General features: G+C 38.6%; 1 protein-coding gene across 3 annotated transcripts in view; it reads right to left on the bottom strand.

The window, feature by feature from the left end:
• LOC118814426 (transcriptional regulator ATRX-like) overlaps positions 1-20,416 on the bottom strand; it is a 51,706-nt gene extending 31,290 nt beyond the window's left edge. For all 3 annotated transcript variants that reach the window (XM_036580025.1, XM_036580026.1, XM_036580027.1), the window contains exons 1-10: positions 20,213-20,416; positions 11,084-11,214; positions 6,755-6,816; positions 6,560-6,609; positions 6,341-6,462; positions 5,067-5,186; positions 4,757-4,866; positions 4,432-4,499; positions 3,342-3,867; positions 1,086-2,022 (exon numbers count right to left, since the gene is read on the bottom strand). In XM_036580025.1, coding sequence (XP_036435918.1) covers positions 1,086-2,022; positions 3,342-3,867; positions 4,432-4,499; positions 4,757-4,866; positions 5,067-5,186; positions 6,341-6,462; positions 6,560-6,609; positions 6,755-6,816; positions 11,084-11,214; positions 20,213-20,232 — 2,146 coding nt within the window. In that variant the 5' untranslated portion in view covers positions 20,233-20,416. The remainder of the gene's footprint in view (positions 1-1,085; positions 2,023-3,341; positions 3,868-4,431; positions 4,500-4,756; positions 4,867-5,066; positions 5,187-6,340; positions 6,463-6,559; positions 6,610-6,754; positions 6,817-11,083; positions 11,215-20,212) is intronic.
• Positions 20,417-25,466: the final 5,050 nt, after the last annotated feature.

The following is a 25,466-nucleotide window of genomic DNA, read 5'->3' as shown; positions in this document are numbered from 1 at the left end:
AGTGGACGCATGAATTCATGACGTACTCAGCTAAACCAGCTGTAACTTTATTTTAATATTTTTTCACATTAACAATAACTCTTCTACTTAAAGGCTTTTGCTGATAAAAGGTGTTGTAGTTTTGGCTACAACAGCAAAATCTATTACATACTACATATAGAATCCAAGACCAACTTAATCAACAAATACGTGACTATTCAAATTAAGGCTAGCCCTAGTTTTAGGTTGATTCAGTGATTCATCATGTGCCAAAAGAACATTGGTAAAAATCAGTCTTAACCCTTTAGTTAATGAACAGTTAACATCTGTTCATTAACTTTTACGGATACTTAAATATCAACATTATACAAATCAGGATGTGCCTTTTGACTATACAGCCTTAAACACTAATCTCTATATTATATATACACAGTACTGTGGAAAAGAGACCACCCTTCATTTATTCACTTTCCAGTCAAAATTAAGAACAAGCTATAATTTTTTAGTATCTATTTCTGAGGAAATTAGATACAAGATTATCCGCTTGCATAAGGAAGGAAGTCAAGAGGTCCAAAACTGGAGTTATTAAAAGCTGCAGAGAAAATGGGACTCCAAAAAAACTGTCAAAACCTGATAGACACCAAAACTGCCCCAATCAGATAAACAGCACTGAAAGCTTTCATCTTTGAGAGAGAAGAGAAAATCAAGCCGCTTCAGATCTGAAAACATCCACAGGTGTTTCTGTCCATCCTTCCACTGTGAGAAGACGACTCAATGCTATGGGTCTGAAAGGATGTGTAGCTGTCAAGAAGAACCTCACTGAGAAAAGGAGACGGACACGTCAAACAAAGAAGCTGAACAATGGACTGACCACCCCAGAGTCCAGACCTCAACACCACTGAATGTGTTTGATTACTTCAGAAAATGATCAACCAACTTCTAAGACTGAACTTTGGAGGCGTGTCTGCAGATTTCTTTCTTTTCTGCTGCCAAAAAATTAATAACTTGCACTTAATGGCAGTAAAATGGACTGGAAATCAAACAAATGAAGGATGGTCTGTAGACGGTACAGATTAACAAACACATACATAAAACAAAGAGCTCACCAGAGGACTGCTGGTGGAATGTTCCGGACGCCAGCAGCGTGACGTCACTCAAGGGTTTAATCTTCTGGTCCTGATACTCCGAGTCACTGCTCCGCCCACTCTCGATTTCCTGTCCCCCAAGATCACTCGACAAACTCTCGCTATCGGCCGTTGTCTTAGGGACCTTGTGCGGGTGAACCACAGGCCTCCTGACCTTTGATCCCGAACCGCTCGAAGCAGAAGTTGAGGAGGAGGACGACGATGAAGACGATGACGATCTCTCTTTTAGTTTACGTTTTCGTGAGTTCCTGTCTTGGCAAGGTGGCGTAGTTTTCACCAAACCGAAGAGACACTTTTTCCGAACTTCCTGGTTCGCTCCATCGCTGTCAGCCGCACCTTCCTCGTCGCTGGTTGCTCCAGCTGTGGTCTGCAGCAACACAGCAGGAACTTCATCGGAATCAGAGTCCTCCGCTAGGTGAGAGTGCGTTGCGACCACGTCCGTGTCCGTGCGTCGTCGCCGTGGCGTCGTCTTCACGCGGGGAGAACGTTTGTTTGCTTCTGCTAACGTCAAATCTTCACTTTCATCCTCCTCATCCTCGGAATTCTCCACCAACACTACATCGGCTGTCTCTTCATCGACATCTTCCACTTTCACCTCCTCTTTCACCCCGACCCCTCCATCCATCCTCTCTCGCACCTCCACCTCGTCTCTTTTCACCTTCTCCTCCTTCACTCTCCGTGTGGCCTGTGCTTCAGCCTTGGTTATGGCGGTAGCAGCTCTAACATTAGAGTTAGCGTTAGCATTAGGGGCGCGGCGTAATGGTACCGGCGTCAGTTTCACCACCAGCTCCTTAGTGATCCCCGCACCCCTGGTGGCTGCACCCTTCCGCGGTCGACCTCTCGCCTTCGACCCGGCGCCGGCTGGTTTGGACGCACCCAACTCTCGATCTAGTGCGTTCTTCAAAGAGATAAAGATCACAGGATCAAACACCTCTGCTCTTCTGAACAGTTTCTGAATGAAAAGCAAAGTCTAAGCAAACAGTACTAACAAAATTAAACAAATGATGGTTAAAATTGTTAGTTTTACATAAACACAAAAAATAACCAAAGAAACAAAGGAAATCGTCACTGTGCAAAAACCCAGTCTCCACTTCTGTCATCTGTCTTTTTTTTTTGCAGAATTTAAAAGTCCAGTTACTACAATATTTCATGATAAATGCACCACTAGAAACGGTCCAAAATTACTTCGGGAAAAAATATCAACTTACAAGTTAATTTTTTTTTCTTCTAAAAAATGTACATTTTGGAGATACAGGATTTTGCTTTTAGTGATGCACCAAAATGAAAACTCACGACCACACAAAACTGAAATTCGAGACACACCGAAAACAAAACAAAGAAAAAGTTCTCTCTCTTCTTCTTTTTTTTAATTAAACTGCCAAATTATTCAGACCATTAATAAATCATACTAAACTTAAACTATTAGATAAAATTATTATACAGTGTCCAGGCTACAGAAGGTGCCACAAGTCCTTGATAGAGAACGCCTGGTCATCCATGGAAGTAAACTGCATTATTTTTTAGTATTATTTTTTTTGGTTTTAACACTTTAGCTGTCGTTTGTGAATATTTTTTCATCACTTCATGAAAGGAGTCTACAGATGGCGCTGGTGTGCTCACAAGAACCTTCCTTTCTGCTTCTATTTTACTGAGTTCTGCGTAAAGCTGGACATTATTTTTAGTGGTATTAAACCTGTAGTGGAGAAATTCTTGGACGTCGTAACCACTCAATGCTTGGGATGAACAGCAATTAATCACTTGTCTTATGTTCCTTAAAGAAACTGATTACTTTTCCCCTACTGTTGTTGCTCAGACTCTTTGAACACACCAAAAACTTTTTTTTTTTTTTAAATCACTAGCTCTCCCTTTCACTCACATTATTTAAGTATTGGATTTAAAAAAAATCTGTTGTAGTCCTACTTATTTTTTTTTTTTCCCTCACTGCCACAATTTTTCACCTTTTTTCTCTCTTTCAACCAAAAGCAAACACTCCATTTTTGGCCTGCTTGTTTCGGTACATCCATTATATTTAAATACATGTTTTGGGTCGACAGTTCAACATCAGTTTGAAGAGACTAACTGTGAAATTCTAATGAAATCAACATCAGCACAATTCACATAACAGTTGACTGTCAATTCCTAGCTCAGATTAGCCAATCTGACAAATTTAAACATTTTCTTGAAGTTTTTGTGACTTTAACACTACATAACACACACCTGCAGCTCGCCCTGGGCCTCGCGCAGATCCCGCAGTATTGTGCGAAACATCATCAGCCTCCTGGCTCTCTCTACATCTTCTTCCTCACTGGCCTCTTCATCCTTTTCGCTCTGCATGAAGGCCGTGAAAGACTGGTTCAGCGATGCCGTCATTTCCACCACTCGCTGCATGCGCTGGCAGAGCCCCTGAGAGGGCGCCATGCCCACTGGAAGCACCGCCCCCATTCCACTGCGCCCACCTCTCGGCCTCCCGCGGCCTCCGCCCCCCATGCCTCGGCCCATGGAGTTGCCTCGTTCGTTGGATCGTTTCCGGGCCCAGATCTTCTCAAGGTTCTGCAGAACCGCGTCACAGGCCAACACAAGGTCCATGAGCGGTTCTGGGCTACACACGTAACAGTACCACTTCCGCTCCTCCTCCAAAATAGCCGACAGCTCCCTCCTCCCCAAATTCCGCAGGACACACTTCTTACAGAAAGCATTACTGCAGTAATCACAGCCAATCAGACTGCCTCCCTCAGCACACCACCTGTAGAAACAACCACAACACAGGAATGCATTTAATTAATAGTTCGACAGAACTGAGCATGAAATCAGTCTCTGCTCTGTATTACGACTCCAATCAGTCCAGACTGAACAACTAATGAAATTCAGCGAGAACATGCAACCTAAACCTGGCGACGCTCATGGGGGCTCGGACACAGATTTTACTGTAAAATCGCTAGATAAACAAACTTTGACCTGACTTTTGGAACAAAGGAATTCACTGATTTTTCAAAAATTCTGCACTGAACAAATTCATTTAAAGTTAATAACTATTTATGGACCATATGTAACGAGGAGCAAATGTTGTTCACATCAATGATGTTGTTCACATCATATAAAGCCAGCTAGATTGTAATGATTTAACTGTTAGGGTATACTGCACTCATTTACAATAACAGCTTCTTAATTCAGCTAGTAGGTTACTCCATATGTTATCAGACTCAGCATTGGTAAATATTTAAACACAAACACCATACTCGTATTCTGAAAAAAATTTACAACACATTGTTATTAAACTATGTGAAAATGTCACATTACAAAATCTTACCTGCACTGTTCATCCATCCCCTCTGCGTCTTTACTGATGTCATCACTCATGTAGTACTTAAAACATGACTGAGAGGCAGAACACAGAGACAATATCTTAAAAATTTAGTACAACGCTGCAAACTGAGTATACTTTATCTCATTCTGAGCTCTCCTGCATTACAAAAGCAGTAAACCTGCATTAAAAGTTCTTTCTACTGTAAAAGTTACCATTTTGGAGATAAGGTTTTTGTTCAACAACAGTTCCATAAAAAGTTCTATAAATACTGATGACACCTGCAATGTGTTCAGGAAAATGTACTGTGAATACTTTATTTGTAACACACCTTGCAGATAAGTACTTTCAGGGCCGGGTGCTGATAGACTGAGTCTCTCAGGAAATGGTTCACCTGCTGGCCGCATGCTGTACAGTTCACTCTCTCCGTGTCATACCCGACTAAACACAAAGCAAGATTGAAAACTACTGATTAGAACACAATTCACACAGTTCACAGCAAACTCAACTAAACAAATCACATCCTACTGCACACAAAAACAAATTCACACTACCACAGCTCCACAAACATCCGCATTTGATCACTGATGGTCAGTGTAATCGTTCACTGACCCAGGTTCAGTAGAAAGCAGGTTTCTCACCTTTGCGTCTGTCTGAAACGTCTCTGTTCTGCTTGTAGACACGTTTACTGCGGAACTCTGGGCCACGGAACTCATCACGAACTTCATTACCCACAGGCTCCGGCAGCACAAAAACGGTACCTGTGTGATGGTAATGAAAATGAATAAAATACAAATGAATAAACAAGTCAGCCCTCAACCTTATGACCCATGTTCAAGTCTTAGAATTAACGCAATTACTAAAACCATAAATAAATCCCAGTGTGTCTGCAGGCATCATTAAGACTTCAATGCCACTTCAAACATAATTCAGGACCAAAATTGCAATGACCACACAACAAACTGAAAAATAAAGCCAGCTGCATCAAAGCAGATTTAACTGTAACCACTGTGAGCTAATGTGATGGTGTGGTGACTGCGGTTGTCCCCCTGCTGAGCTGATCCGTTTCTCTGTTCCGCTGGCTAAAATTTGCAAACAATTCTCCATGAAATAATGCCTTAGAGAATGTGTCAAATAAGCTGGTGTTGCCCCTCTCATATCCAAAATAGATTCGAGATTTAATACATTCAAAAAACAAAATTCGCATTAAGAGGCTGTTTTTATAAGGCCTGGCGTCCACTCTTCTCCCCGCTGGAGGAGGAACTGAAAGCTGTGGATTTGAGAACATAACACTGACTTGTTTTATATATTTCTTTGCATTTGCGCACATTATTACTACTATTACTATTATTATTTAAATGTTTACTGCCTTAACTGCTGAACACTTTTAGTTTTGCTGTCTGTTTGTTGTTTGAAAACCACTATGAAAATTATAATAATAAATAATCATAAAATAAAATAGCCAAAAAAAAGAAAAAAGAGCTGGTGTTACTGTGATAGTCTCTCCATGCAGTAGCCAAACAATACCTAAAATGATATACCCAAGATCGGATGAGGTCAGATCGACAGGAAGGACCACCACAGTCACCTTAAAGGCAATAATCTTAATGAAAAATGAAAACTAAACTTTCATTTTTAAATAAATACCTGACTTTTTTCGGGGCTAAACAATGCTTGTTTATTTTAAACGCATCTAACACAGTCAAAACTTTTTTTTAATCCAACCAAGATATATACCGTTTTGTTCAGACACCAGTGAGTAATGACGTGTTATGTTTATTACTTTGGGCACAAATTATTTGTTTTGGCCACAAGATTCATTGGCTTGGTGGTCGGAGTGCCCAGTGCAAGTGTTTGTATCCATCTATGCATTCTGATATCTGTGTCTGTAACACCACCCACCCCGAATGCGCACCTTTGGGTAAGCAGGTTGTGTCTGGCTCGCTGGAGTTGATGGACAAGACCTCCTCTGTTTCGCTTTCAGAAGAAACGTCAGACTCGTTCAGCCCGCTGTGCTTAGTCACCACCAACGGCTTCCTAGTTTTTTAAAAACATTAATAAATGTTTACTGTATACTAAACAAAACACTCAGACTTCAGTCTGAAAACAGAACACATACTGACATTAAACAGACCTTTTGGAACGCGGTGCGGGGGCTGGCTTAGTCTCTGAAGAGCTGCTGGGCTGAAAACACACACACAAAATACTACAAAAACACTTTCGATTAAACTGAGGCTTAATGTGTACAGTGAAGAGAAATACCTCAGAGCAAAGCTACTGGTGTGCTAAAAATTTATGTTTTAATCTGTGCGTTTGTGAGTGTTGGTACCTCTTTTGCAGCCTGTGCTGCCGCCTGCTGCTGCTGCTCAACGAAATCCTGGGCCATTGCACCTGTGAACACCACAACCAACTAAATTACAATCTGTCAATAACCTTGGTGAACACCAGGGACTTATTTATCATAGTATGTATAAACTGTGCACATCTCTCTGTACAGAAAGTGATTTATTTACTGTGCATAAGAATGTACAAACATTCATAACTACAAATTATTTGGAACACGTAGAAAAAGCCCCAGTGGAGAAGTGTCATCGCTGTTAAACTGATTCCAAGACATCCAACCGCCCATTTATTATAAGCTATTTGAGCATAATGCGGCATATTTAGAATGAATGGCAACAATGGTTTGAACACTAAAAAAAATTAACACTTATTTTACCTTGATTAGGATTAATGAACGATTCTTTTGTTTTTGGTTCCGTTTGTTTTTTTTTGCCCTCAGTTCACTGACACTGTAAATATAATTTTTACACTGTAAAAAATAATTTGTACTGTAAATATGCTCTGCATATCTTAATGTAAATCGTCTCAAGAGCCAGATCGGAATTCACGCATCTTTTATGTCAATCCTCACCCACAGCATTTGACTGACAGGAGCGCCTCATTGACTGGGAAAATGCAACTGCTAACAAGGTTGCAAGTACATTTTCATTTTAGCAGAGCTGAAGCACGACGATGAGGAAATATAATTGCAAATGGCTGACATTTTTAATGTGTCAGAGTCACACTGTTAAGACACTGAAAGTGAAATGTCAAAAGGACCTCGCTTTTCCATGTTAACCTTTTCCAGCGTTTACACAAAATTGCCATTTGAATTTGAATCATCTTACATAGTAAACGCTCACATGGGAAACAGTTGTAAATTTGCAATTTAACCGGCATTTTCAAATTTGCATTTGAATTTGAAGAAACAATGAAGTTTGCTACCATATAATAATACAACAGATACACAAAATTAATATTTTTCATCAAATCTCACAAATTTGTCCCTGTTCAATTTTCAGCATACAGACAAGATGCAAACAGGTGAAATGAGACAGCTAAGGGCTCACAGTAAAAACAGAGTAAAATTCTACAAAAGGCATATCTAAAAATTTAGGAAAAAATAAAAGATTCAATTTTGTGACACACAGTGGCACAAAATAAACCTCAATATCAGAAATTCAAGCTAAACAACAAACAAAATATAAATACTAGTAAAAATAATTTAAAACAGGACAGAGAACACTATGCCTTTTTATGGATAACTGACAACTTCAGCTTTGCTATAACATGTTTTTGCCCCAAACAGTAAATATTTATTATACATATTTACATTATGTATGTCAATCTTTAATTAAGATTAAAAACCACAGAGAGCATAAACAAGACTACCGCTACTTTACAGAACTTTTACTAAGGCTAATCACTATGGAATATTAAGTCTGTTGAATTCAACAACTATGCAAAACACAAGTTACGTCCTAATTTACTTAGTTTTCTAGGCATATTGAAAAATCTGTTGCTTCCCATACCATGGTTAAAAGAATTTGGCAGAAACCTTTGTCAGACTTCTTTTGAGACCTCACATCTATTATAAGGAGAGGCACTTGTTAAAACTTTGCTGGTCTTATGTTCTTTTAAAAGGCCTGTAACTGGCTCCATAACAGGGCATAGTGCTTGGACCCCAATCATTGCCACTTGTGATGTACTTTGAAGACTCAATTATCTTTTATAGTGGTTATTACAGTTCACAGAAATTATGTCCTGTCAATTCCAGACAAAGACAAAGCGGAAGCTGATTGTGTCGGTTGGTAATAATTAGAATTTACACAAACTTTTTTTGTCGTTCGAAGCTACTGAGAAAAATCCAAAGATGTGAAAATGAAACCAACCCCACCACTCATGAAACTTTTTTTTTACGTTTTGATAACGATATCTGTTCTGGCCCATAAAAAGAAACACTATATCTGGGTTGTCTGTAAACTGCTGACGAGTTTGCATGTATGTTTCTGTACTTTTATTCACTGGGGCAGAGAGGATCAGCGGTTGTGAAACTAACACTGAATAGCAAAATATATTCATGAACGTCAGCCACAAAACACACACAGAGCTCCAGACTGGGCTCACGCAGGGCTCAAGAACCGTCTTGAAAAACACTGTCAGCCATTACAAAGTGAAAACGGACCATCCAAAATATTAAACTGCTTTGTTTACATTACATGGATTCCCAAAAATGACAAATATAACAGTTTTGCAATACACAGAATACATGCTTAGCACACATGCACACACATTTGTGTGTGTACAGCATCTATGACAGCTTGTGTATCAAAAGTTTGGTAACTGAATACCCATGCAGTCTTGAACTGTTGAGCACCTGAAATCAAGCATGAATTGAAAAAATTTCACTTTCAAAACTACAAAAAAAAACTAAACAAATTAATAAAAACAACAATAAATCAAATTACATATATACATACATATATATATGGAAAATATATACACAATAGCCTCTAAATATATACACATATACACATTAATATATGCTAGTATTGCATATATTACTGCACAGTTTTGTACAGTAATAAATTATGAAATAAAGCTATGACACGTACAGTACAGAGTCTGAGGTAGATAATAAATGAGATGTACACAGGGGATAGAATATTGATATAGAAATCTTCCAGATTATACAAGATGGATAGAACAAGTATTAATACTTATTTTTTTTCCTCATTTATGGGTCGCTTTGGAAAAAAAAAATACAGCAAGTTCATCACTGTGCCTTGGAACATAATTTGGATCTGAAAGGTTGTGTTCAGATGCTCCGAGATTGGCTAATTACGGCACACAACACTTGACCAGTCTGCATGTTACTAACTAACCACGTTCAAGAAGATTCTAGAGAGACTGTAAAGCAACAAGCAATGTAAGAAAATCTTAAATGTTTGCTTCAGGTTTTAACTGTCCATGTTTAAGGTAATGCTAACATTACACTGCAATGCCTAATGATGTGCTAATGGAAATTAGAATCATGCCTACAGAAGAAATTTGATGAAAGCGAATTAAAAGCAGTTTATGGACTATTATATTTAGGATGAGCGTGGATGGCTGGCACGTTCACGATTTTATGACTGTTTTACAGACATCAAGTTAATCTTCCCAGAAGTGTCCAAAATTGTTAAAACAATGTCCTGCGTGCTGTTTTTTATCATCCCCGGGACGGCGTTAGTCTGGAGCCCTGCACACAGCACAATAATCATCCATTTACTTTTTAATTGCACTACAACACAAAACAGCTTTCTCTCAACCACAGCAGACTACAAACTAATCAATATTTTGAGCTCTACTGACACTAACATTCTACGTTTCTGGCAACATTACCACTTATCACAGTGGTCAGGCACATTGGGCCACAACAACCCAGTGTGTCACAGTTTCTAGTGCTCACAGCACTAGTCACTTATGTGATTTATATGCTGTTAAATCACAACTTATGAAATCCACAGCAGGCCAAGAATAAGTTAGCTCACAAATAGAGCTGAAACACAAGCATGTTTACTCTCTCCAGTTAAAGCAGGCTTCTCTGTGTTATTACCAGCCACCGTGAAACAACGTGAAGTTGCCTTAAAGTTATTGTCATGACGTAGGGCTGTCGCAATAATGAAATGCTACAGGCTGTGGTGCCGTGGCTTAGTTGGTCAAAGTGCATGTCTAGTCAACGGGAGACCCTGGGTTTGAATCCCAGTGGTGCCTGGTGTTTATGGGGGCAGTCGTGGGCTGGAGGTTAGGAAACCACGGCAGTATGTGACTGAAGTGCCCTTGAGCAAGACACCTAACCCGCAACTGCTCCCCGGGCACCGTGGATAGGGCTGCCCACTGCCCCGGGCAAACGTGCTCACTGCCCCGGGCAAACGTGCTCACTGCCCCGGGCAAACGTGCTCACTGCCCCCTTGTGTGTGTGCATTCACTAGTGTATGTGGTGTTTCACTGCACGGATGGGTCAAAATGCGGAGGTGAATTTCCACGTTGTGGTACTAATAAGGGTCACTTAACTTAAACTTAAATTTTAGCTGACATTGTCATGTCATGTTCAGCTACATGTTCATCTGAATATGCGTTCATGTGATGAAATTTTACTAAAACTAAACACATTCTGATGAAGCTTATTTTGTCAACTTGTAGCTAAAAAAAAACCACTGCTTTTTAAATGGGGAAAAAAATCTTTAGGGTTTTTTAAGGATTATTTTGATTACTTGACAGCCCTACTTACAATTAAGTTGACTTGACTTCATTTTTTAACAGTGCAGTGTGTTTATTTGTGCGTAAAACTCACCACTCCAGTGTCCAGGCAGGCTGTGTTCGCTGCCTTGCTCTGTAGACACCGCCAGAAATTCATGGAGTTTATTGATCAGCACTCCCAGCTTTCCACCGCCACTTCTGCTACCCCCAGCAACAGGTTCAGGCCTACAACAAAAAATATTAAGCTCAGTGGATCTTTACGGCAAGACCTGTCAACAGCTTCAACATGGAGACCCCACAACAGATACTGCGTACAAACAGGGGAGCACTGAGAGCCATAGCACAACGCTAATTTTAGGTTTGGAAACACTGAGTGGGTTTATATGCACTCAGTCTGATCATAATCAAATATCTGCAGTTATTTGATTATTCAAATGGTCATGTAAACAGCACACTCTGATTTCTTAGCTCAGAGTAAAGTCTAGAAGATTAAGAAATCTGATAAAGAGGCTGGATTTTAGCTTAGTAATCAGATTTCTCAGTGCATGTAAACTCTTACTCTGATTTCTTTCGCATTTCTCAGTCTGTGCATGTGTGAAAACAGATGGCGGTACCAGAAATAAGTGAGCAGCGTCGCCGCGAGACACAGCAAAACACTTTTGGAGCCATTTGAAACCAAACACACACTTGACAAAATGAAGGATTTAAATATTCATCTTCTAGATGATGTATGTTCATATTTCAGTTCAAAGTGGTGCGATATTTTAAAAAAGCCGCGCAATGAAGTTTGAGTTTTACATGACATTTACTGGCTGGTTGCAATGCAGAAATCTGATTACTGTCTGACTCAGGTAAACCTGAAATTTCCCCATTATCTGATTACTCAAGTGCATGTAAATGTATTGATCAGATTACTGACAAAATCCAGTTAAGCTAATCCAGATAACCTCAGAAAAGGGGGGGAAAATCCATTTGAAACCAGCCGAGGGAAACCGGTAGGTTTTCATACATTATAATGTAGCCTAGGCTTTGGAAAACACATGAACTTTGATTTTACGAGCAGTGAGCAACAACACAGAGTGCATCCACAATAAACAGTAATGACGCACAATTTCACAAAGCAGAATTTCTCAGAAAGCTGGATAACTTAAGGCAAAGGTTGAGGGCAGAACAATAGGAATTCACTTAGCTCTTCTGCTGTTGGACAGGCTTTTCTGGCCCAAGTTACCAGGCTAACCAAGAACTACCCCAAAGGTCATGCGCTGTCCAGTGACCACAGATTCAGATGCTCCGCCCACATCATTTGCACACACAGCCATTCATAACTACCAGGATTTTTCAATGACTTTTCTGACTACCCACACGTTCATGCATGCACACTTTCACACAGCGTTTTTTTTATCATCATTCAGATGTGAAACAACGTTCAACACTAGCCAGAAATAGTGAACAGCTGCCTGCACTGGGCACTGTGACCAAAGAAAAAAAAAAAAAAGAGCCTTTCAGAGCAAAATATGAGTCAAATTTCCACCATCACTTCATCTACACACCAGGCCAAAGCAGAAGGCTGTGACTGGTCATTTGGTATGTCAGTCAAACGGCCTCTTCCTGGTTAGTTCTTGGTCACATTAGCTATGTTTACATGCGGCCTGATAATCCGTTAATAACCCGACTAATAGCTCAATCGGAATAGAATACTTCCATGTAAACACCTCAATCGGAATAGTCTAGTCCGATTGAGGCCTTTCTGAAAACAGTTTCTATCTGACTGATTGAGGTGGGTAATCCTGTAAGTAATCTGGTAAATATAAGAATAATATCCATGTAACACCTGTATCTTATTACATTCCCAATCGGAAAGTTTAAGTACGTTCTGATCATGTGCGTCGCTTCCTAGTGAATGTTCATTCCATTCAACATGGCGGAGCAGAAACTGGTCTGCAGAGGAGACAAAGTTTATGCTCTGATCTTTAAAAGGCGGCGGTGGGACGGACGTCCAGCTTGTGTGTCTCAGAACACGACGTCTTCCTCTCGGCCTTCTTTAATAAGGACATGTGAAGGACGTTTTCCTGAATCTGACATCATTTTAAAGCAATTAAAAACATAAGCACTGCTCACTGCTGCTCATCTCACTCTGACTGGACTCACGTGATGCTCATTGTCATGGTAATGTCTACAGTAAGCGGTTCTCTACGCATGCATGTAATTTTGGATCAGATTACTTGTGAGCATGTAAACAGAGATTTTACGTCAGGTTGTTGAGTAGAGTGAGAATATAAACACATCAGTCTTAATAATGTAGTATAACCAGAATGTACTGAACCGGATTGGAGAAAATCTTTGCATGTAAACACAGCCATAATATGGTGAAGCTGTCTGGCTTGCAAGACTGAGCTATCATGAAGAAAATCACAGTTGTGATCTGGAAAGCATGAGCTGAATGCACAGGCGTGATGTTATTCACAATGACACACATCCTCTCATGCTTAAATACAAACTTACTAACATGTTAATGCTTCTATTTACCATTTTTTGAGCATTAACCATTATAAAAATACAATATTAGAAACCTGTGAATGGCACAGCGGACTTCAGCCTGATCCACTCTATTTTCTTGTAGCAGCATCAGTAGAAGCAGAAACACTAAAGCCTTGGGTTCACTACACAACTTTTAAAGTCAGAACAGACTATAAAAATCTGTTCAAGTGTCTCACACTATCCAGCTGGTTTTTGCTGATTTTTTTTTTAGCTGAGATATTGGGGATCCACACTAAACGATTAGGGATCACACACTACTCAACTTTTCAGCTGTTGCTGAACCAAACTAACTCACTGAACTCACGCAAACTCTCTCGTTCTCCCATTACTAGGAGACGCAAATAAACAAACATGGGGCTGCTGCTGCTGTTTTCTCTGCCGTTTGCATTAATGCAGTAAAGAAGATCATGGATTGAAAAATGTGATCAGTGTGATTTTTTTTTTTTGTTTTAAACGTACACAAACTTGGTTGTGCCTTAAAATCAGCTCATTAAAAAGCTTTGATCCACACGTGAGAGACTTTTCACCATTTTACCTTGTTTACTTGCTATATTTTCTTCTTTCGCACTCTTGGTTTTCACCGGCTGCTGCAGGAATCTGTTCAGATTAAGTATTTGATCAGTTTACACTAGATTGCACTCAGAGTCAGGTCGAAAAAAACGACTAATAAACTCTGACTGGTCTGAAACGCAATCGGGAGGCAGTAAATCTGAGTCTGTGCACCTCACACGACTCGGCTCTCTCTCCAACTGTTGACTCCGACTGACCCAAAAATCTGCAGACTAGAGCAAACCAGCTCAGGCTCAGCCAGACTGAGAATCAAGGCTAAAATCAGGGTAAATGTCGTGTAGTGTAACCCCGACTTAATCAGATTTATAAAGAAAAAATAAATAAATAAATAAAACAAAAACCCCAGAAAATATCGTCTTAGATTTATTAACCATTGATTTGCATATCGCTCTGAATCAGAACATCTGCGAAGAGACTAGATGTAAGTGTAAAGAACTACAGCATAAAACTCTAACTGTTGGTGGTGTGTGCAGATGTACGGACATGCCATTGCAGCCCTGAGCTAAACGGGAACATACAAGCTTACTTACTCATCTAATGTTCTTACTCATGTTCTTTTACTTAACTGGGTATTTAAACATGCAGCTGCAGGACGTCACCACAGAAATGTTAAAACACAAGCAGCTGATATGGCGTCTCATGTTACACTAAATGTGCTTTTGCTGATACATAAAATATTTAGGAATCTGTTAAAGTGGGACAAACGGGGAACTGGAAATAGTTAAAATGGCTCAAAATATACTTGGGTGGTTGTGAACATACTTGAGGGGACCACCCAGACCACTAGTTCCAGACCACCCAGTCATTATCTGCTAACTTGTACAGAAAAGTAAAAGTACAGTACAGAAAACTAATTCACAAAGAATTCTGGGTAGCCCCACCCAAGCGCTACAATATTTATAGAGGAACTCAACCGATTTTTTTAAAATTTCACATTATTACATGTCGAGATGTGAAGAAAGTCATTCAGAGTGGTTTGGTGTGAAACACTCTGCTCTAGAGAAACTTGCTGATTCAGCAGTGGTGATAGGAACCAGACATCTGAAGTGTTTAATGCCTCTGAAAGCTCCCTCATACATTTATTACACAGAATGGCTATGATTACTCTGCCTGATGTCTGAGGCATTGTTTTATGATAGTTTTCTGGTCATGTTTTGGCTTAAAATGTATTTTAATCCACTTATTTCAATTCATTTATGGCAGAGAAGTGCATGCAGGGCACTGTGAGGCAAAAATACGTTAAAGAAAACTCTTTTCAGATTTATGACTATTTTACCGTCGTCAAAATTCCATATAAAAACTCAGAAGACATGTGTAGGTTCACTGGTGGTTTTGGATAGTAATTAAAATGGCTATATTTGTGTTGTAGATATTGTGACCCTTGGTTCCCATTACCACCACTGTAAAGACATCTGAGTTTTTCTACAAAGAAGCACTTCACACCAAACCACTCTGAATGCCTTTGTTTACATCTCAGCCACTAAATGAGTTCATAAATATTAAATTATACTGGCCGTTATTAAAGGCTACTGGAGATTCTCAGTTGGTTTTATCAGCTGTCTCTCCAGAAAGCAATCACATTAGTTAGTGAAGTGCTGTTAATTAAAAATATTGGGAGTCTCATTTTAACTATATTAAATTATACCTGCTGATATCAGAAAATGTACAGAAATACTAGCGCTCTAAAACTGGCATCCATATCTGTCAGGCCTTATTGCAATAGTTCCCACTGCTTGTGTGTCTACAAAACCCCAGTAACTTCTACAACTGTCCAAACAGTTCATACATTAAGGCCCTGTAGCACAGTGTTAGTTCCTGGCTAAGCGTTTAGCAGTGACAAGAAAGCACACAGCCTGTTCTACTCTAAATAAATGCCTTAACTGCCAGCTTCTAAATAAGGTGTGTTTACTTGTTTTTCAACTTCTTGTGAGTTGATTCATCAGTCATGGCCCACACAGCTGTTGTGTCACAACCAACAAGCCAAACTGTGGTGTAATATTTTGTCCTCTAATACAGTATTTTTCAAAAATTAAACATGTTTCTCAGTCTAGCCTACCACTTGTGAGCTCTAGGGATGATGGGGTTACACACAGAACATGGCAACAAAAAAACAATGCAAATAAAAATATTCAGGCAATTTCTATACCACACACACGACAAGGCTTTTTAATTTATTTTAAAAATGGCAGAACGTCTTCAAGTGACAGAAAAAACATGCTCTGCTTCCCACAGAGCAGGCAAACAGTGATCATAAACAACCTACTTTCCATTTTGGAAACGCGAAAGGAGAACGCAGCACCGTTCCACCTCATTCAGGAAATGAAACTATGACTGCTTTCATATACAGCGCAGATGTCTGTAACTCTGAGCTGCATTTTGAGATGCAGGCAGCAAACTAATTCTCAACATTTGCCAAAATGTAGTTGCTGGGACACAAATCGGTCATCTTGGTTGTTACCATGCCAACGCCAGAGACAACCACGATCACTGATGTGGATGCGCATAATCACTTCAGTAACTAATGTGATTGTCAGCTGTCTCTCTAAAAAGTAGAGCAACTGACAAATTCCAGTTGCTATTATTAATGGCCAGTGTAATTTAATATTTATACTCCGGTAGTTTTATTTAACTCCAAATGTGTTTAAATATCGTAGCACAGGGGTGTCCAATTTTATCCGCAAAGAGCCGGTGTGACTGCAGATTTCCATCCCAAACAAGCTTTAGCACACCTATACACACAATTTTTTGCACTGTTTTCTTGCCACGCTCTGTATGTAACTCCTATATACCATAGCTCAATAAGTGGTAGGATAGACTGTGTAGACTTGTAATTGCAATTATTTCCAGTGATGATGATGACGACAATAATAATAATAATAATAATAATAATAATGACATCTGAAGTTTTCAGTAATTTGAACATAGCAAAGACCCATTTGTGCTTGTTTTAGAGTGGTGTTTGTATTTTTCTATTTTTCCTTTGTATTTTTTCAAATTTTCCAATAACACTAACCTTTTCAATCCCTTGAGACCACCCGTGGTTCCAAACCGCACTTCATCTTATTCTTCGTAACTTTCATATTTCATAAGCTACATTCAAAAGGTGGGGTGTCATATGAGAGCTGTAACTGTCTTCTGTCCAGTCAAATAGATGGATGATGTAATTTTAAACCCTTATAATAAAAGAAGCTGAACTCAATTTTGTCTATTGAAAGTCGACCCATTTTTCCACAAATCTGGGCTATGAACTATAAACAGATGGCGTCTCTTCAGTGATCTGCTCTGTAAAAATTATTTTTATAAAATAATACAAAGAGTGTCTAAGATTTTTGGCTTTCAGCAGTAAATTGTAAGCATATAGCAACATGTGTATGATCATAAAACATTCTCTGTTAATCTGAGGGGAGCTTTTACAAAAAATAAATAAAAATAAAATAAAAATGTACATTTATTTCATGCAGTTACTGAATAATTTGCCTTATAATTTGGCCATGTAAATTCAAATGGTAAAACCAAAATATACCCTGGTCAATAAGAGGTTAAGTAAACTATTTTCATAACAGTGAGCTGAACCGCTTTCCTTGACAACAGTTAGGAGCTTTGGGGCACATCGCTAAACACGTAGGCTGAGGATCAAGGAGCAAGGCCTGAATGGCGAAGTAGCATAAAGGCTCGTTTATATTACAGTTACATAACAACACGTCCGTTTCAAACGATGTAACCATCACTGCCCACATACTTCCACGCATCCTTTATGTTGACATGGATGTTAAGCAGTAAATCCACTAGAGGGCAGTCCAGAGACAAAAACTTCTGACAGCAAACATGGCAACGGTCATCGTCACGCAAAGGTTCAAGGGTTCTTTAATGAAGAAAATGGTTCTATATAGATCTATGAAAACTCAAATCCCTCTGCATGGTGACAAGGTTCTTCAAATTGATGAATATGCTGCAGATGGTTCTACACAGAACCTTTTCTAAAAGGGTTCTATATAGCACCCAGGAGTTTTTCCATTGATACAAGCATGACATCGTAATAACAGCAGAACCCCTTTTGGTGCTATACAGAACCATTTTTAAAAAGGTTCTATATAGAACCATCTACAGCACATCGCACCATCAATCTGAAGAATTCTAATCATGCAAAGGGTTCTTTGAGTGTTTATGGTTCTATATAGAACCATTTTCTTTACTTAAGAAGGTTCAAGCAATCATTTTTCAATGTAAAGCTTGACACTGTAACAACAGCAGAACCCTTCTGGGTGCTATATGAAGCCATTTGCAAAAAGGTTCTATACAGAACCATCTACAGCACATTCTCCATCAATCTAAAAAACGCTTTAATCGTGCAATGGGTTCTTTGAGTGTTCATGGTTCTATATAGAACCATTTTCTTTACTAAAACAACCCTTAAACAAACAATTTAAGTGTGAAGCTTGACATTGTAACAAAAAAAAAAAACAACAAAACATTTTGGGTGACATATGGAACCACATTCTGAACTTTAATCATGATAAGGGTTCTTTGAGTGCTAAGGTTCTTTAGAGAACCATCTTCTTTACTAAAGAACCCTTGAAGGAACCATCTTTAGGAATGTATTGGATCATGACATAATTATCACAATAACAATTAATACTGTCCTTCTACAAATTTAAGGCTAATTTTTAATTTAGTTATGTTAGTTATATTGCAAATTTGGCTAATAGGTTTTGCCCAGATAGATGGACAAAATGACCACAAATACACTGGAATCAGATATAAAAATTCATGGCTGCTGACTCATTGACAATTAGTAAAATCGATTTTTTTTCAACATATAATGTCACATATTGTGAATTCATCCAGATCAGTGTTTTGTCTACTGACTGCTCACTGCTGCATCGGGTTCTAGGTTCGAGCCTCACGGAAAAAGGCCAACATTGCTCTAAAATCCTGCCTGGTACATGCTAGATTAACCAGATGCACCAGCATGCAAGCAGCTTTCCCTAAACTGAATCTGTGTTGGATTTAAAGGGGGTCTGGAGTGTGTGACTGCACAAAATCTGAGAACAATAAAGTTTAGCCTATATGGAAAAAAGCAGCTTTCATTTTCCAAGGGTTTATGGAGGAGGGATTAACAAGTGGGCACGCAGATCGTGTGTAGTGTAGTCTACCCTATTTTCTCCCAAATCTCCAAAACTAGCTCCAGCACACTGGAATAAACTTAATTAGCCAGCCATGCAATAGAGAAAGAATCGGAGCAAACACACAAAAAAGCAGTGCATGAAGCTTCTAAGCTGTTCAATTACTGAAAAACAGCAATGTCTTTACTAATGTTGTAACATTCACACCAAATCCTTCAACAACGTACAGCTGATTTATCTGGTCACTTTTATTTACGCAGCACTAATCTCTGAGATTCATAACAGAACTTAGGCCAAGTGCCAAAATCAGAGACAAACAGCACAAGCTAACTAAATACTCTAAACTAAGCCAACAGATCCAAGTTACAACCTTTTCAGCAATTAAAAATCCAATATAGGTTACCGTATAAGAGTGCAATGTGGAATAACAGTTTCGTGATTGCCAAATAAAAATGTGTAATAAAGGACGAGGCTGAGCTAGGTTAAGTTTTCTGCTGCTTCTTATTTATTAGAATTTTCCGTTCCACCTTAAATAGCGCAGCAGTTTCAATCCGGCGCCGGCACAATTAATCATAATTAATAATCACTGTTAACCAGGTGCTTAACAATAATATCGCGATGACGGATATCGTGAAGCTGGCGCCACCACAGACACCTTGACGGGATTATACAATATGTGGCTACAAGTTTTCCAGCTACGCTAGCGCAAGCTAGCTAATCCACTCTTTGTCTATGGTTATTTTGTTAGCTAACGCTAACCAGCTTCCAAGCTAGCTTAACTGTCATACGCCGAACTAAAACACACTGAAAAAGCTCGCTTAGCGGGTGAAAAGGGGCATAAAATTGCTATTTGGCTCGCCGGCGAGGCTGAAAAGACGTTTTATTTGCTATCAGCTCTCCGGAGAACCGTTAAAAATCAGGGCAGCTGCGTTAGCTGAGCGGCTAACTGTGAACTACTTCACTTCGAATAAAGCATAAATATCTCCGCTCACCTCAGAACCTCGGTCGACATCCTGCTCTCGGAGGGGGCACCTTTATACAGACGACGTTGCTCCTAATTTCAGGAGAGCCACAACCATTCTCAGTTTTACTCAACAAACTGTGAAAAAGCTGCGCTGCACAAATTTTCAACCCTGTTTTAAAAAAAAATTTACACGCTCTCCGCCATCTTGCCGGCTAAAGTTGCACCCGACGCACTAAAATGGCGGCCAAGTGTGGACGTGCTCCCGTCATTTCCTTTGGGGGGGCGGGGGTGAACATTAATTAACACAAAACTTTAATATTAAAGCGATTTAAAATATATATATATATCCATATAATTTAATGGTGGGGGTGTAAACAGAGTCATTTAGAGTGGTTTGGTGTGAAACTCTCAATCCTAGAGAAGCTTGAAGAGTCAGACTCTTTCACAACGGCGGTGATGGCCTTGCTGAAAAGAATAGAAACCATTAAAGTTTTCTGTTGGTTCCTGGTGGTGTCCAGTAGTCTCTAATGGTATTTTGTGTTTTACTAATGGGTTGATATCACAGTGTAAAGGACTCTAATGGTTCAACAGGTATTCTGGAACTGATTCCAGGAATATTTGATGGAATCTAGAGGTGTCCTACAGGAAACTAGTGGTGACCAATAAGCCAATTTCCCCTAGAAAGCAAAATCATCAGGATTTAATCCTAATGGTTCCAATGGTACACAAGTACACAAATCATGTACTTGAGATACAGTTGAGATACCCAAGATAAAATATTCCTCCAGTAAAAGTAGAAGTTCCTCCTTTTAGACCTCCACTTGAGTAAAAGTACAAAAGTATTTCCTTCAAATGTACTTAAGTATCGGAAGTAAAAGTACTAAAATATTAATTATGACTTTAATGTCCTATTACTGTTTTTGTAACAAGACTCTGCTTCATTAACTCGTTTTAGGTGAAAATACTCCAGTGTTACTCTTGTAACACCAATCTATCAATAGAATGTCATTAATTAGTGTCACTGATGTCTATTAAAATCATCATAAGCACAAAACACTGAAGGCAAACAGTTTCCATTAGGTAGAACTGAGTGGCTCTGAAATAACCTTTTGCGAACAAGCAAAGTTTCAGGTTAAGATTTATTTGCAACTTAGTTACAAGTTTAATAAAAACTTTAATCACAGGTTCACAAATGAGTTTTCCTTTACTATATTGCATCTGTAGGTCTCTGTTCATAAACATAAACTAACAATACAAATTTACTATAAAATGAAATTGTGTTTGTATAAATTCAGAAAAAAGACACATCAGTCACAACTGCATATGTGTACATATTTCTATATTGTGGTCTGCTGCACTGATGTTGAACCGTATGACCAACAGGTCAAAACAAGCCCAAAACTAAGTGCGTGCTGTGCCCTGATTGGTGTTCTTGCTTTGCGCTTCTTTTGTTTTGACATGTTATGTTTTTTATACACACATAAGCCAAAAGGAACGACAGATTACGCATAATGTAGTGGAGTAAAAAGTAAGATATTTGACTTTGAAATGTAGTGGAGTGAAAGTAAAAAGTCGCCCAAAATGGAAATACTTCAGTAAAGTACAGATACACGAAAAAACTACTTAAGTGCAGTAACGAATTACATTTACTTCATTACTGTCCACACCTGAAAATATATATATATATATATATATATATATATATATATATATATAAAAAACTCTAATCATGCAAAGGGTTCTATGAGTGTTTATGGTTCTATATAGAACCATTTTCTTTACTTAAGAATGCTTGAACCATCATTTTTCAGTGTAAAGCTTCACATTGTAACAATAGAAGAACGCTTCTGGGTGCTACATGAAGCCACTTGCAAAAGGTTCTATACAAAACCATCTACAGCACATTCTCCATCAATCTAAGGTGCCCTTTAATCAAGCAAAGAACCCTTTATCATACAAAGAAAACTTTATAATGCAAAGAACCCTTTATCATGTAGTGGGTTCTTTGAGTGTTCATGGTACTATATAGAACCATTTTCTTTAATAAAGAACCCTTAAAAAGCTATTTAAGTATGAAGCTTGACATCGTAACATAAAAAAAAAACATTTTGGGTGCTATATAGACCCCATTACAGAAAGGTTCTATACAGAACAACATTCTGAACTGATTCTCAGTTTTACTCAACAAACTGTGAAAAAGCTGCGCTGCACAAATTTTCAACCCTGTTTAAAAAAATTCACACGCTCTCCGCCATCTTGACGGCTAAAGTTGAACCAGAGCCGGTTTATGAGGCTCTGGTCAAGAGCAGACCAGAGCCTACAAGTTCTCTGGTTGGACCCGGTGCACTAAAATGGTGGCCAAGTGTGGACGTGCTCTCATCATTTCCTTTGGGGGGCGGTGAACGTTAATTAACACAAAACTTTAATACAGGGTGTCCCAAAAAAATTGACATCATTTGAGATGTGAATATCTGAGTAACTACATGTCGTAGGCAAACGATATTAAACAGGCTTCATGTTGAACAGCACAAGATTTATTTGTCAAAATTCGAACAAGAAATTCAGAGGGATGTAGATTTTATAACCGATTTCACAGCTTCACAAATGTAAAATCTTCTGATACTGGTGGTCGTCCAGATCCCTTTGCCCACAGACAGCCTTCCTCTTTGAATTTTTTGTGTCATGTCCAAATCTGCTTTCCAGTTGGTGCATTTTTATTGAATTTTCTCGAAAATGCGTGCTGCACACTCTTGACAGTGTTCAAGCATATTCTAACACACAAAATGTCTTTTCATTTCTAGTGAGCGCCATTCTTCAACCCGAAAAAATTAAACTAAAATATTAAAAATTAAACTTAGTTTTTACACAATTTGTTAAAATTTGAGATCATTTGAGGGAGAATTGGCTGTTATTAGACTATGAAATGATGTAAATTTTTTTGGGACACCCTGTATTAAAGCGATTTCATAAAAATATATATCCATGATTGAATGGTGGGGATGTAAACAGAGTCATTCAGAGTGGTTTGGTGTGAAACTCTCAATCCTAGAGAAGCCTGAAGAGTCAGACTCTTTCACAGCGGCGGTGATGGCCTTGCTGAAAAGAATAGAAACCATTAAAGGTTTCTGTTGGTTCCTGGTGATGCTAAGTAGTCTTTAATGGTATTTTGTGTTTTACTAATGGGTTGATATTACAGTGTAAAGGACTCTAATGGTTCAACAGGTGTTCTGGAACTGATTCCAGGAACATTTGATGGGATCTAGAGGTGTCCTACAGGACACTAGTGGTGACCAATAAGCCAATTCCCCTTAGAAAGCAAAATCATCAGGATTTAATCTTAATGGTTCCAATGGCTCTGGGCTTTTTTCAGCAAGTAGGAACCAGACATCTGCCTCTAAAAGCTCCCTCACAGAAAGTTATTACATGAATTGGTTATGAATTCACTGCCTGATGTCTGAGACACTGTTTTATGATAGTTTTGTGATGAAAGTTTTGGCTTAAAATGTACTTTAATCCATTTATTTGGCCATTCTTGTGGGAGGGCTACATGCAGGGTGTTGTGAGCAAAAGGAAACTTACTTATTCAGATTTATGACCATTTTTACCATCATCAACATTACATACAGAAGCTCATAAGACTTGTGTAGGTTCACTGGTGGTTTTGGATGGTAAATAAAATGTCTATATTTGTGTTGTAGTCATTGTGACCGCTGGTTCCTATCATCACCACTGTAAAGACATCTGATCCTGTAAGTTCCTCAACAATAAATCATGTTACATCAAACCACTCTGAATGAATCCGTTTACATTTCAAGGACTGAATTATTCAGATTTTTTTTTAAAAATTGGTGGAATTCCTCTTTAACTTATTACTTTCTATTACTAATGGAACAATACTAAAATACACACATCTGAGTCTCATTTTGATACTACATTAATGTATTATTCAGTATTATAATAAGTTGCATCTCCTGACATTAGCTAGCTATATTTGTGTTAAAAGGGGATTAACATAATTGTTTCCCAAATTTCCAGAATAATTAAGTGGTTAAGATGTAAACAAAGTCATTCAGAGTGGTTTGATGTGAAATATTTCATTGTAGAGACTCTTTACACTGGTGGTGAACCTACACGTCTTCTGATGTGTAATGCTTTGATATATCATGCTGATGAGGTCACTTTAAAGGTATAACCTTATTTGCCAAATTATAGATTGAAATAAATTATTCATTTTAAAAATTAAGTAAATAATTAGAAGGTCCTCAGTGTTCTCATGCTTAACATAGACGGTAGTTAACTGTGATCTGTGATTAAGATAATTCTGTGCTACAAACTCCACCCTGTTACTTATTTAAGCCACTGTCAGCTAAAAACACTGTGTTTACATGCACTCAGTAATCCGATCATAATCGGATTTCTGCAGTTATCTAATTATTTAAATGGCTACGTAAACAGCATACTCCGATTTCTTAGAGTATGTAAACTCTTACAACTCTTACAATCAGACTGTGCTGTTTACATGACAATTTGAAAAATCAGATTACTGCAGAAATCTGATTATGATCAGATTATTAAGTGTATGTAAACACACTCATTGGCTTTGGGTTTTTTCAAGGTGTATCCTAATTCTCCCTGTAAACGTCTGCACTCATTAGCATAAACTCTTCTGGTTGCCTAAACACATAGATATAGGCTTTGTATCGTTTAGTTATGCTTTATTATGAATGTACAGACCTACACGACATTATAATAAGTTTAATATAATAAGTTGAATAAGTTTATCACTTGTGTGATATTGTGTAAATTCCTGTGGGGGTGAAAAGATTGCAGGAGCTCCCGAATGGCGCAACCATCGAAGCCTTATTATCAGGATCCCTGGCAGTGCCACAAGCATCCAGGGCCAGGAGTCCAAGACAGCATAACTGGGTAGGATGGCATGTGCAAGCATCTGTTAGTTAACATAACAGAACTGGCAGTTAGCGTTCTCCTTCAAGCATGTTGAACTCTGAGCAGCAGTTCAAAATGGTGGTGCATCACGGGTCTTGATAGAAGCATGCTAGCCTTCTCCCTCCCTGTGCCTGGCCGCTTCCTATTTCCCCTGTTATATCAAAAACAGGACTGCAAAACGCCAGAGGGGCCCGCGAGCGAGTCCTCAGTTAATGGGAGTAAATGGAGCTAACCGCCAAAAAACGAAAAGTTAAAATAGTTTCTAATCACTCACCCAGAACTTTACGTTAATTTTAGAAAGTAGAAGGATGTATTTCACTAAAAAAGCAGAGAAA

This window comes from Colossoma macropomum, unplaced genomic scaffold (assembly GCF_904425465.1).
Source record: "Colossoma macropomum unplaced genomic scaffold, Colossoma_macropomum, whole genome shotgun sequence".
Classification (NCBI taxonomy): Eukaryota; Metazoa; Chordata; class Actinopteri; order Characiformes; family Serrasalmidae; genus Colossoma; species Colossoma macropomum.
The sequence above is the reverse complement of the archived record's forward strand: the minus strand, read 5'-3'. Positions and strand labels throughout refer to the sequence as shown.